At 35.1% G+C, this 14,416-nt stretch overlaps 1 protein-coding gene across 4 annotated transcripts in view; it reads left to right on the top strand.

Annotated features, from left to right (window-relative positions):
* The window catches only part of thsd7ba (thrombospondin, type I, domain containing 7Ba), a 402,275-nt gene that overhangs the window by 250,307 nt on the left and 137,552 nt on the right, over window positions 1-14,416 (top strand). For all 4 annotated transcript variants that reach the window (XM_073912504.1, XM_073912505.1, XM_009304519.5 and 1 more), the window contains one exon: window positions 8,877-9,068. In XM_073912504.1, the coding sequence (XP_073768605.1) occupies window positions 8,877-9,068 (192 nt within the window). The remainder of the gene's footprint in view (window positions 1-8,876; window positions 9,069-14,416) is intronic.

Raw genomic sequence — 14,416 nt, 5'->3', positions numbered from 1 at the left:
CTGTAGGCTTGGAGAGAGAAAATAAAACTTAAATTCAAAAAAGACATGTCATTGCATTTATATACTGCCACTCTCTGATGATTTGAAGTGTTTCTTTAATCCTCATTTGGTTAAAAGCATCTTCTAAATGAATAAATGTAAGTGACTGAATGAACGATGCATTTTCGAGGGCCTTAAACATCCCCAGCTAAAAACGATGCACATTAAAAGACATTTTAAATATCTCCTCTGGGTCAAAACAGACAAGAGTGATAAATGTGCTTTTGCATGATTAAGTTTTTCATCAAAAATAGATGTGCGGATTTATGTTGATAGTAATTGCTTTGAGTCCGTGTTCTGATTGCCAAAGTTCCATTCCAGTAGCCAATTAGAGACGGTCTAATCTAAGCACACATTAATTGCACTCACTATTGTTCGAACACCTTTTGGTCGCACCCAAACTAGCACCTCTAATGGTGTACAAATCACACACAGCAGCTTAAAAAGTACAATTATGTTTCACCCTCTCCTATGCTGGAGTTTAAATGATTTCAAGTGTTTCTTGGTTATCATTATTTCGTGTTTCATATTTTTATTAATTAATTCCGGCTCTGTCCAAGAAGAATACTCCATAACAATTTTACTGCAATCCCCAGTGAGCTCTATTAAATGAATAAGTTTGTCCTTGGCTCTATCTAAAAAAAATGAGTGTCCAACCTTTTCCCACCTACAGGAGGTGTTGATTGAGGACTGATCTGAGGACAGTTTCCAATTACGATTTTCTCTGTTCGGGCTGAATTAAATTAAAGGTAGTTTCTGCATTTTTTTTTCTTATATATATATATATATATATATATATATATATATATATATATATATATATATATATATATATATATACAGTATATATATATATATTTTTTTTTTTTTTCATAGTCCACAAAGTAGTTTTATGTCTGCGCTCACAGGGGATTCAAGGGTTACTCTCTTGATCTCTTTCCCTCCTACTCTCTTTCATTTTTTGTGTGAAGGGTTTTGTACATTGTGAACAGCGTAGCATGAAACGATACACAGATTAAGGGGCGCTCGCAAGCAGCACTATTTTCTTTATTTATTTATTCTTCGGTGCTCTTAAATGCAAGTGAGATTTCAGCCACGCATTACGATCTGGCCCTTTCAGTGCCTTTTTTGCTCTCTGTGTGGGCTGTTAAGGTTAATTCCCCCAATCTGCATGCACATTTTCATCCAGCTCTCCTGGGGCAAAGTGTTCCTTTCAAACTTTCACAATTATTTCTGATATATCGTATCACAGGGGGGAAGTGGATTGATTTAGGGAGGCGGGAAGCTGGAATCATTTGATGTCTGCGATATGACCCAGAAGCCAGCGCTGTGATTTGGAGCTTCTTTTCGCAATTTAACTTATTACAGATAGGTGTGCAAATTGCCGAGCACCTGTTACGGTATTACAGTTTGTGCATTATTCAGAAGAAAGCTGAGAATAGCTGGCCTGTGCAGTTGGTTAAAATGAAAACATTGGCAGCCTGCTTTTTATTTTCCACTCTTGAACTGCCATTTTTGCAGTATAATTCCTGTTATTTTCTGTCTCGGGAGCTTTTTGTGAACTAACTGTCACTCATTGCCATTTATGCAGCTGTACGTGTTAGTGCACAGAGTTTTGCAGTATATATAATGCCTGACTTTGTGGGAATATGACAGTCCTGCTGAAAAGGCTGACATGGCTTCTCTCTGTCGCATATATAATATTCAGGGTTTTTTTTTTTTTTTTTCTGCAAGTGTCCACAGATGCATTGGTCAGCCGGCCACTGAACAAGCATGGGCATTTACAGCATAAATATACAGTACTGTTCATGTAAAATGCACACCCAGAATCATCTGGGAGAATGAATTTTAAGTAGTGACTTATTAATTTCAATATATTTCCGTTTCATTTGAGTACAAAGCTTGCGAAGTTATTTGTTTGGAACAAGTAAATAACTCTTTGCAATTTATTTATTTGTCAAACAAAGGTATTATCTGCAGATCTCTGCAGTTGGGATTCAGACTAAGGCGTCTTTGACACCTGCACTCTGTTGTGTGACATATTATAATTATTGGGAGAAACAAGGATCTTTGTCTCAGATTAAAGCTGCAAAAGCTGTCACTGGTGCAGCAGTTTGGTTTAATTACGGTTACATTTGGTATTTTGTACATACTAATGCATTGCATCCAGGAATTATGTACAGCGTCATTGTTTTTCCACATTGTTCTGTGTTACAGCCTCTTACAAACTTAAAATATAATTTTACTCAAATTTCTACAAACAATATTCCTTTATTACAATGTAAAATAAGTTTATTTGAAATCTTTGCAAATTAAAAACATAAAAACTATTATAAAAATCATATGGACTTAGTGATAACCCAGCAAGCACACAACATCATAAGACATTAATTTTAGGTTAGATTTAGGTCATGATGTCAGGTGACCAAAATTCAGTGTTTAGCCAGTGTCTAAGGACAACATTATTTTTTATTTTTATTTATTATTTTATTTAATTTAATTTTATTATTATTTATTTTGTGTTGGAAATTGACCATAATTCAATGTCTGATAGATGTCATAGTGGTAATGTCCACACAACGTCAAGGTGTAACATGATTAGAGGTTGATACTTGGTTGTTTTTATATTATTTATAGGTTGAACATTAGACTTTGACGTCAGCCTGACGTTGGGTTCTGACGTCAACCCGATATTCATTTTCAAACTAAATCCTACATCACCATGATGTTGGGGTATTTTGGGGTACAACATCAATATGATGGCATGATGACGTTGTCTGCTTGCAGGGAAGTGTACAGTGTTTAGTATATATGAGTACAGCCCTTACAAATCTAGTTTTTAAATTTATATTTTCAATAGGAAGCTATAAAATATTAAATTTGTGCATTTACATTAGATTAGTCAGTACTGAAACCAAATATGAAGCTAATCTAACAAAATAACTCAGGATAACAGTCCAAAAGCTTGTAAACCCAAATTATAAGTTATAGAAAATTGTTAAAGACAAATTTTAAAAAGAGGAAATATAAAGAGAAGCAAAAAATGGAAAAATGTAGTTGAAATTTTGTAGGTTGTATTTTATATATATATATATATATATATATATATATATATATATATATATATATATATATATATATATATATATATATATATATATATATATTTATATTACGTGAATTTAATTGTATTATCTTTCAATTTTTAAATATGTTTGGTGACTAAAATATTATTTTAATAAATATATCTATTTAAAAAAATTGGTTTTGTTTAAATGCACCAAATGACATTTCCTATTCTCCCTGAAAAATGGATTTAGATATACATTTTCAAAATAGGGTGTACTCAATTATGCTGAGCACTGTATGCTGTTTCCACTGATCCTACTTGAAATGTAACCTTGAACCTTTAAAACAGTATACTTTATATGTCCATTTTTGGTATAAATATGTATACATATCAAAGCATAATGGGCAAAATTGATTACATACCTGTATTACCAAATGTAGTTTTGTGACAGTATTTCACTATTTCTATATACAGTGGGTCAAATAAGTATTGTCATGATTTTTCACTGTGAATCTATTTTGAAAGAGCTGTTGACATGAGATTGGCTGAGATTGTGGGTAACCCAAACAAGTTAAACATACAAATAAAACTAACACGTACATTTCTGAATCTACTGTGTGTGTAACCTATAAAAATAGATATATGAAAAATATATCTAAAATAAATGTATGAGAGCAAACATGTTGAATCTTGCATGTGTGACATTAAAATTAATGTATGTAAAAAGACACTGGCACGTAATAGCTTTTGCAAAATGAATGATTGTTAACTGCCATGGATTCTTACACTGTTCTTTGCAAACTGATAAATTAGATTGGATACCTAAGAAGTTACCACTTGTCACCATAGAGGTTTATGATAAGCATTAAGCGCATAATGAATTGCACTTTACACTTCATTAGCTTTTTTCATAATGGGTGATTCTTCAATTAAGGGCCTATTTAGCTTTAAATGTTGAAAAATTAAGTCTTCTTAAAATATATTTCATCAGCATGTGTCCTTGAGCAAAAAGCAGCATTCAAGCTGAATTAAATAAGCCTCAGTTTTGCTAACTTGACAAGTTCAAAGCATAAGCTTTGAAAGCATAAAAAACAAGAACATAATGTACAAAAATTAGCAACAATTTTTTTTTGTTTTTTTTTTTGTTTGATATTTAATATCCAGAACTGTCAATAATAATACAAAGCTATTTAAAAGGTTTTTGATCTACTGGTAAAACAAACAATCATTTATTAATTTTAATAATATAAAATATAAAATATAAGGGGCTATTTTTAGCTTCTTGTTTATCGGATAATGATGGAAATGTAACCTTGTACACTGCCAATATTTCAAAATATTAATTTGTAATTATAATGAAATGTGTCTTGTTCAGCAAATTAGCATACACTGTAAAAACAAATTACGTAAAGTTAAAAATTTGCCAGTACTTTACTGTTAAAAACCTGGTACAAACCGTAAAAGTTATTTTTCATTTTTACAGTAAATTACCGTATTTTATTAATTTATAGAGGTAAAATGTCTGTATTTTGAATGATCAACATTTACACATCTTTTGTTAAACAGTTAGACACGTTAGCACACCCACATGCAGGTGGTAATGAGGAAGTTACATAATGAGCCAATGCTCATCACAATCAACTTTTCCCACAAACAGAAGAGTATCAGCATATAGAAGGTGCTCAGTGTCATTCACACAGCTACTAAACACCAGTATGGTAACACGCATAAAATTAAAGTACGTAATAAACATTGTTTATCAACATTAGATCTAACATAAATCTCTAATGTACATAACTGATGGGGAAACAGCTAAAAATATCCATAATAATGTCAACCAAATGCATAAAAAGTTATGTGCCATGCAGGGAATTCTGGGAAAGTCAATGTACGGTTATTCTCCGTATATATTAAGAAAACATACCGTTAACCAGGTTACGGATTTGTACTGTAGCATTTTTACAGTTTTTTACAGTTGAAATCAAGGCCATTTTTTACAGTGTAATAGAAGGCTTTCTGAACATCATATACAGTATTTTTCATCAAATGTATGCTTAGTGAGCAAAAAGGATTTCTTTAAGAATACAACTCTGATGTGCTTAAAATCTCCAAATTTAATACAGGTAATCTGTCTTTTTTCTTTTTTTTATTATTTCCTTGCATTTGCTGAAGCCAGTGGAAATGCATTCATTTCAGTCGGTCAATAACTGCTGGTGCTAAGAATAGACTGAACACCTCTGTTTATAGAACAGACCAAATACCTCTTTTCACGGTGCAGAAAGCTCAAAGTGGCTAAGAGATTTCCCGGTCTGTCTGTCTGTGGTTTAAATTGTGCTCAGGCGTCCTCCACCTCACACACACACAACTGTTATCTTCAAACTCATTGAAATCTGGATCACATGGTTGCCTGTAGTGTTTTGCAATAGCAACTTGATTGCCAAAAACCTGCCTAGAGCCGTTCTACGCCAGCCTTTTTCCTTTGATGACTCAAGAAGCAGGGTGCTAAAGGTTGGAGACGGAGGGCTGGAGACTCGCCTTAGGGAAAATCTTCCATCTCTGCCTCATTGGATCAAAAACATCAGCCATCTCACATTCATAGCCTCTTGACGTGGTTGCAGTTACAGCAGGGCAAAAATAAATAGATAGCAAATCTACCCCTGGGTTGTTATTTATTGCTTAACTGCGTGTGAAGAGATTTAGCTCTCATTATTTCTGCAAAATCCTGTCATTCACTTTCAGTTATTAAACTTTTTGGGAAATTCACCCATTGTGGTGCTGCATTCCGAGGGTTTGCGCTTGTTTGTTGGGGGTTTAATTGTTATAGGAAAGTTTTGTGTAATTCTGAAAAAGTGAATGGAAGGATTAATGTCTCTCTTTCATGCATGAAATGAGAGTTTTCCTCTCACCAACCTCAGCCGACAGCCCAGCTCTCTTTCTCTTCTGTCTTTTGATAGCTCGCTGGCATCCAATAAATTAAATGGCCTTTGGTTCATCCTCTCAAATACGGTTTCCTGTTCAAATCCTTTTTTCATTCCTGCAGGCGAAAGGAAACGAATTCTGCCCATCTGATCAAGCAGTCATTAGTGAAATCGGTGGCAATTCACAAAAGAAATATTTCCGTTAGTTAATTTGTTTGGAGATTGAAGAGCCGATTCTTTTTTGTGGGGAAATTGATGGCATTATCAGTACAATATTGTGTGCTGTTGTAACTTTGACAGTCTTGATCCAGAGCGTCATCAGAATATGAGTGTTCATCATAATGGAATCTAAATTGCCCCCTCTATTTTCATGTTTTCCATTTCTGTGATCCAATACAAAAAGCTGATGAATGGCAATTGTTGGTCTCTTATTTGGAGATAAAACCCACTTTGTCTTCATCTAAGTTGCATTAAAAAGATGAAAGCTGTGAATATGAGCACATTTATAATGGAGATCTCGCAATGATTATGATTTACTCTTGTAATGTTGAGTTATGTGGCTATTTTATTCAATGGCTTATTCCACCTCAGTGCAAAAGCACAATGAATTTCTCTCTGTCCTGTGAAGGTAGCTTGGGTTTAAAGACTAATTTTCATTTGTCAAAGCAAATGCCTAAATCTGGATAATGTGAAGGTCACAGGAAATCACTGGATGAAATCTGAAATAGTCTGCAGATTTTGTGTGTATGTGGAATGTACATTCATTTTCTTTTCGCTTAGTCTCTTTATTAATTTGGGGTCGCCACAGCGGATTGAACGCCAACTTATCCAGCATATGTTTTAAGCAGTGGATGCCATTTCAGCTGTAACCCAACACTGGGAAACACCCAGACACTCTTTCACACCTTCACTACTGCCAATTTATTTTATTCAATTCACCTATACTGCATTTCTTTGGACTGTGGGGGAAATCGGAGCACCCGGAGGAAACCCACGGGAATGCTGGGAGAACAAGCAAACTCCACACAGAAATGCCAACTGACCCAGCCGAGGCTCTAACCAGCGACCTTCTTGCTGTGAGGCAACAGCACTACCTACTGCGCCACTGCGTCGTCACATGGAAAAATATATAAATATAATAAATAATGAATAAATAATATGGAAAAATTAATAAATAAATATTTTAATGTGCAAATCCTTAAAATGTAGGTAGTGTAATTGTAGAAAAAGAAAATAAATATACAGTAGTCAACATTAGAAGTGGATCAAAAAGGATTTTTTGGTTGTTTATTAGTTGTTTAAGGTTTTGATGCAGTTATACAGTCAGCTCCATAAATATTGGGCTGAAGAATTGTTTTCCTGGTGAAGAAATAACCCTTCACAAAAGTCTTCACAACAGAGCACTCTCCAGGAGGTAGATGTATGTGTGTCAAAATCAACAAACAAGAAAATACTTCACCAGAGGGTCCACCACAAGATGTAAGCTGCAAAAAAAGGAAGGCTAGAATAGAGTTATAAAAAAGCCTTCACAGATTTGGAACAACATCCTATTGGCAGATGAGACCAAGATAAACTTGTACCAGATTGATGGGAAGAGAAGAGTATGGAAAAGGAAAGGAACTGCTCATGATCCCAAGCAGTGAAGCATGGTGGTGGTAGTGGCATGGCGTGAACATGTATGGCTGTCAATGCAACTGGTTCTTTTGCATTTATTGATGATGTGACTGCTGACAAAAAGCAGCAGGATGAACTCTGAATTGTTTCAGGCAATATTTTTTGCTCATATTAAGCCAAATTCTTCAGAACTCATTGAACGACGCTTCACAGAGCAGATGAAGGATGACCCAAAGCATAGTTTTTGAAGGGAAAGAAATGGAATATTATGCTATGGCCAAGTCAGTCTCCTAAGCTGAATCCGATTGAGCATGCGTTTTACTTGCTGAAGATAAAAATTGAATGGAAAATTTACCTAAGAACTAGCAGGAACTGAAGACAGTTGCAGTCTGGCCGAGTATCACCAGCGATTAAAAACCCAGCATCTGGTGATGTCTATGCATTCCAGACTTCAGGCTGTAATCGACTGCAAAGGTTTTGCAACTAAATATTAAAAAGTAAAAGTTTGATTGATGATTAGTATTCTGTCCAATTACTTTTGGTCCCTTAACAAGTGGGAGGCACATATGCAAACTGTTGTTTGTGAATACCCTCAAATTAAAGCTGACAGTCTGCAGTTCAAGCATATATTCGTTTCATTTTAAATCCATTGTGTTGGAGTATAGAGACAAAAATGTTAGTATTGTGTCAATACCCCAATATTTATGGACCTGACTGTATATAAAAAGCATTCATTTGTCTGTCTGTCCGTGTGTGTATGTTTGTCTGAATTTTTCAGTCAATACATATTGAACTCTTCTTTCACTTGAATTTTACAGCTATTTGAACTTAATCATCTCGAGACTTCCGGTCACATTCACTTCCATTTTGTTTTTTTTTTTTTTTTTTTTTTTTTTGCCATAAAAAGGCTTGGTATGCTGCTTGATGTTGCAAATTGGGATTTTCTTGTTAGTTGTTTTATGTATTGTCGTAAACATACTTCTTTGTAGTGCAAGTAGCATGACTTTGTGCTATCATTTACTACCTTCGTATAGGCAAATGAACTAGAAGTCCTAAAACAATTGTAGAAGAAATCTTACTTCTGCATTACAATAAGGTGAATAGTGTTAAAATGACTTCCTGATAATAGTACCAGCTTTTTATTTATTTTTTTTAAAGAAATTTACATTTAGATTTACCTCTGATATCTAGTAATAACAGTGACATGGAATCTTGTCTTGTGTTTCGCTGAACAGGGCAGCTTGTTCCAGAGGAGCTTTGTGAAGAAGAGTCTCCCCCTGCTGAGGTGTCCTGTGTGATGGCCTGTTCTGGTGACTGTGTGCTCAGCTCCTGGTCTCACTGGTCCTCCTGCTCTCACAGCTGCTCCAGCAAAAACTCTGAGGGCCGTCAGAGCCGCATACGCACCATATTAGGCTTGCCTGGAGAAGGTCAGTTAATTTTCATATACTATAGTTTTTGATTCAGATTCATGGTGCATGTGACTGTTTTGACTTTGACCCCTAATCTTTTTCATTCCCAGTGCATTCCTAAAGCACACTATTAAACTGCTTTGTTTAGGAGGTTTTCTACAATAGGTTTAGATTCATGGAAGGTTCATAATATATATATATATATATATATATATATATATATATATATATATATATATATATATATATATATATATATATATATATATATATATATATTAGGGATGGGAAGATTAACCGATATGTATCGATACGCGGTCATGCGCGTGCACGATGCGAGTGCATCGGTTGAGCAGCAGAGGATGAATGAAATTTTGGAAGCAAATCGAGATGCATCGATTTTTGCGAGATGCATCGATTTTTCCGAGATACAGCTTATATTTTTAATATAGAATGTATTTTTTATTTATTAACAAGTGTTGTCAACCTGTTTTTGGCGCATAATTTAATCGACCTACATAAAGTAAGCCTTAGCAACGGATTTGCGGATGTGCACACACTATAACTCAGTGTATCAGGTGTGCGGATGAAGCTAGTGGAGCGCCCTCAGAAAGCGCGAGAAGCAAAACAAACATTTTATTCCCCACTGAGTTTTAAATCTAAAGTATGGCAAGCAACATTATGGATTTAAGGATGGACGACATGACAGGACAGATGCAATTTGCAAAATGTGCCGCGCATCTGTAAAATACGCGGGCAGTACGAGTAATCTGATATCTCACTTGAAGCGGCGCCACGGTGTTGTTGTGAAAGCATCTTCCAGTGTTCCTACATCCCCGGCTTTCGCACTGCTTCAACCAGCTCCAAAAGTGGTGAGAAAAGCATTGCAAGTTTTTTTTTTTTCCATGCGCAACAGTTCTGCTCGCTCCACGCCAATAACGAATGCTATTGCATTGTTCATCTGCAAAGATATTCAGCCTAGTGTCACGGAGAACGAAGGTTTTAAACACCTCCTCCTGTTAATTTTTATTTAATAATAATAATAATAATATTAATAATAATAATGATAAAAATAATTGGGTGTCACAGTGGCACAGTGGGAAGTTTGACCACCTCACAGCAAGAAGATTGCTGGTTTGTTATATTTTTATTACCCTGTTGTTTACAGTAACAGTGATGTTTCAAAGCAGCATAACACTGCTAGTTCACCACCTTAAGTTTTGAATAATCAGTGGCAAAATATATCTTTGTAAAACTTGTTTTCATAGTTGAAAAGTTAAATCACAATTCTTGTTGTGCAATGCTAAATTTATTTATGTTGAAAGAGTGCAAATATATACATATTTTTTAATATATATTGCACTTATACATTCTGTTTATCTTGAAAATACTTAAATAATATGTGCTATATTATCTAAAATGGCCCTCTACTGTAAACTGACACTCTGGCTCTGAGAGAAGAGCCAGTTTGTAAAAAAAAAGTCTTGGTTTTGCTTGGTTTATAAATAATCAAACTCATTCAATGGCACAGCATCCTCTTTCACATCATCTCATAAACTTGATCTAATTAGTTAGTGCTGAAATATCGCATCGTATCGTGATATGGGTGTGAATCGTATCGTGTTGCATCGCAATATGTCACAAATGTATCGCTAATATATCGGATCGTATTCTTTGAATCGAGATGCGTATCGGATCGGCATTATAGCTTAGATGCCCAACCCTAATATATATATATTCTTAATAAACATTGCAGCATCATCTGCTTTCTCAGTGTTTGACATGATTTAAGAATCCATTAGTGTACATTGTATTATTTTGCTATGCATACATTTTTTTCAGAATTTTAAATAAATTTATAAAAATATTTTTTTAGACAACTAAATGGCTCAGCCTTTAAGTGTAGTTTTACTCCATGAAACCTCTGTTGTGTATATTAAGCTGCCTCAACTTATAACTCATTCATTAATTCATTCATTTTCTTTTCGGCTTGGTCCCTTTATTAATCAGGAGTCGCCACAGAGGAATGACCCGCCAACTTATCTAGCATATGTTTTACACAACGAACACACACATACACTACGGCCAATTTTTTTCTTTAGACTGTGGGGGAAACTAGAGCACCCAGAGAAAACTTATGCTAACATGCGGGGAACATGCAAACTCCAGAAAGAAATGCCAACGAACCTAGCTGGGGCTCAAACCAAGGACCTTCTTGCTGTGGGGTGATCGTGCTACCCACTGCGCCATCGTGATGCCTTAAATGTATAATATTGACAATTGTTTTGCTCAGAATTATAATCACAATGATTCAAGAGTTCACACTTAGCTGATGCTTGATAATAATTGCAGGTTTAGCATGCTGTCCTGGGAGAGAGCCCTGAGCTCGGAGATCCTTGAGCCCGGGGCTCCCTCCTGGTTAGTTAATATAGAAGCAGGTCTAAGCTCAGGTGGGTCTCGAGAGCTCCCTTAGTGTAGAAGGGAAAGAGGGGGAGAAAGATTGAAAAACAGAGATGAGAGGTAAGAAAAATGGGCTGTTTATGTAAGCTTGAATTCATCCGATTGGTAGATCATAAGATTGTTTATGTGACACCAGCCGTGGTCAAACATAGCACATAATCCTCTGGAAATTAGTTTTAAGAGTTCAGTCTTAAAAAAAAAAAAAATTGCAGGTTTTTAGGCGACAGGGTTGCTCAGTAATTAGCACTGTTGCCTCACAGCAAGAAGGCCGCAGGTTTAGGTCCCAGCTGGATCAGTTGGTAGTTCGGTGTGGTTTTCCCGTGTTGGTGTGGGTTTCCCCCACAGTCCAAAAACATATGGTATAGGTGAATTGAATAAAATAATTGGCTGTGTATGTCTGCGAATGAGTGTGTATGGATGTTTTCCAGTAGTGGGTTGCAGATAAGTTGGCTGTTCATTTTGCTGTGGTGACCCCTAATGGATAAAGGGACTAAGCTGAAGGAAAATGAATGAATAAATCAATCAGTCAATACAGGTTTTTATCTATCTATCTATCTATCTATCTATCTATCTATCTATCTATCTATCTATCTATCTATCTATCTATCCATCCATCCATCCATCCATCCATCCATCCATCCATCCATCCATCCATCCATCCATCCATCCATCCATCCATCCATCCATCCATCCATCCATCCATCCATCCATCCATCCATCCATCCATCCATCTATCTATCTATCTAGCGGTCTGTCTGTCTATCTATCTATCTATCTATCTATCTATCTATCTATCTATCTATCTATCTATCTATCTATCTATCTATCTATCTATCTATCTATCTATCTATCTATCTATCTATCTATCTATCTATCTATCTATCTATCTATCTACCTAGCGGTCTGTCTGTCTGTCTGTCTGTCTGTCTGTCTATCTATCTATCTATCTATCTATCTATCTATCTATCTATCTATCTATCTATCTATATATATATATATATATATATATATATATATATATATATATATATATATATATATATATATATATATATCTGTCTATCTGTCTATCTGTCTATCTGTCTATCTGTTTATCTGTCTGTCTGTCTGTCTGTCTGTCTGTCTGTCTGTCTATCTATCTATATATCTATCTATCTATCTATCTATCTATCTATCTATCTATCTATCTATATATATATATATATATATCTGTCTATCTGTTTATCTGTCTGTCTGTCTGTCTGTCTGTCTGTCTGTCTGTCTGTCTGTCTGTCTGTCTATCTATCTATCTATCTATCTATCTATCTATCTATCTATCTATCATCTATCTTTCTATCTATCTATATATCTATTTATTTATTTATTTATTTATTTATTTATTTATTTATTTATTTATTTATTTATTTATTTATTTATTTATTTGTCTGTCATATAAAACCACTACTTCAAACCACTTGTTTCCATCACTCAATAATAATGGCCTAGTGTTTGCTGTAGTCAGTTTACAGTTACATTTACAGTTTACATGTTGCAAACAAAACTGTCAATCTGAATTTCAGCTTTGGAGGCCTTCATACCACATGTAAACAGTTACATGAACAGTAGGATATTGTTTAAAGCAGACTTTGTTTTTTTTTTTTTTTCAGGCAGCCAATAAAGATAGGTTGGCTTTATGCAAATATATCACAAATCTATGTAAGATTTTGCAGGAATTTGAAAGGCTGGAATTGCTGATGACTCATTTCGGCAGTTCAGAATTACTTCTTTCTTTTCGGGATCTTTGAAACTTTGCAGTCCTTTTACATTCCCAAACAGCTCCATTACACCCCACATGACAGGTAATCCTGGATCATAATAGGGGCACTCAAAATGTTTACTAAAAACAAAGAAGACAATTTCTTGCTGTGAAATGGATTTGACAAGGGAAGTCATTTACTCTTAATATCACTCTGAGTGTGACATAACACTATTAATCAGTTTGTTTGTTTTGTTTTCTCCAGTGGAGCAATTTCACATCCTGTATATTTGCTTGAGAGGAGCAGTGATAAAAATGTGTTCGCAGGGTCTCATTTTTCTGTCTGCCTACATACAGCTGTGGGTTTTCCCAATCACACACAGTCTTTCTGGAATGACAGAAAGAGCTGTGCAATTAAGACTTAAATATACCTTAGTCTAGAGACTCTACTCCCGCCTCCTCCGCTGACACACACACATGTGCACACACGCTTACACTTTTCTCTGTGCATCTGGAAAAATGGAAATAAAGCCCTAGCCTCTACACACCATCCACAGAGTGTCATTAATCAGACAAGCCCTTATTAATATTCAGCCAGTCTACGTTACACTCATAATGAGTCCCTGTGTTATGGAGAAAGGCTGAATGTCAATACAATGTCATTAGCTTCAAGGGCAGATGGAGTAGGAATTACTTTTAATTATAAAAAGTGCAGAAGTAATTTTGGAGGCTGAGCTCGCAGAACTTGTCACAGATGTTCCTGCGTCACGTGTGGAATACACATTCAGCCTGAAGCCAAGGTGTAGTGCACTTATTTCGAAATGAACATTGTGATGGAAAAGGGTTTTGATTGGGAATGCGCATGTTGTTTGATCGGCGATCAGCATGACATTTTTGTCAAATGCAGATGATATGATTTTTTTTATTTTAGCTTATGGTTGATAGCTAATCTATGGCAGATTTTTGAGTTTCAGTTGCTTTCCAAATATGTTGTAAGATTCCAATTTATTGGCCCAACAATGGAATCTGATAAATGTCCTTTTCTAGCTCTTCTGATAAGAATTCTGTTATTTATTAGAAGTTATTTATATTTGATTTCAGAATTGGATCTGACTCCAATTTCATTGACCATCAAATTAATAAGGAATTTCCAATTAGGAACAGGTCACTT

The sequence above is a fragment of the Danio rerio genome, chromosome 9 (assembly GCF_049306965.1).
Source record: "Danio rerio strain Tuebingen ecotype United States chromosome 9, GRCz12tu, whole genome shotgun sequence".
In the NCBI taxonomy this organism is placed as follows: Eukaryota; Metazoa; Chordata; class Actinopteri; order Cypriniformes; family Danionidae; genus Danio; species Danio rerio.
Note: the sequence above shows the minus strand (reverse complement) of the source record. Positions and strands in the feature narration are given on the sequence as shown.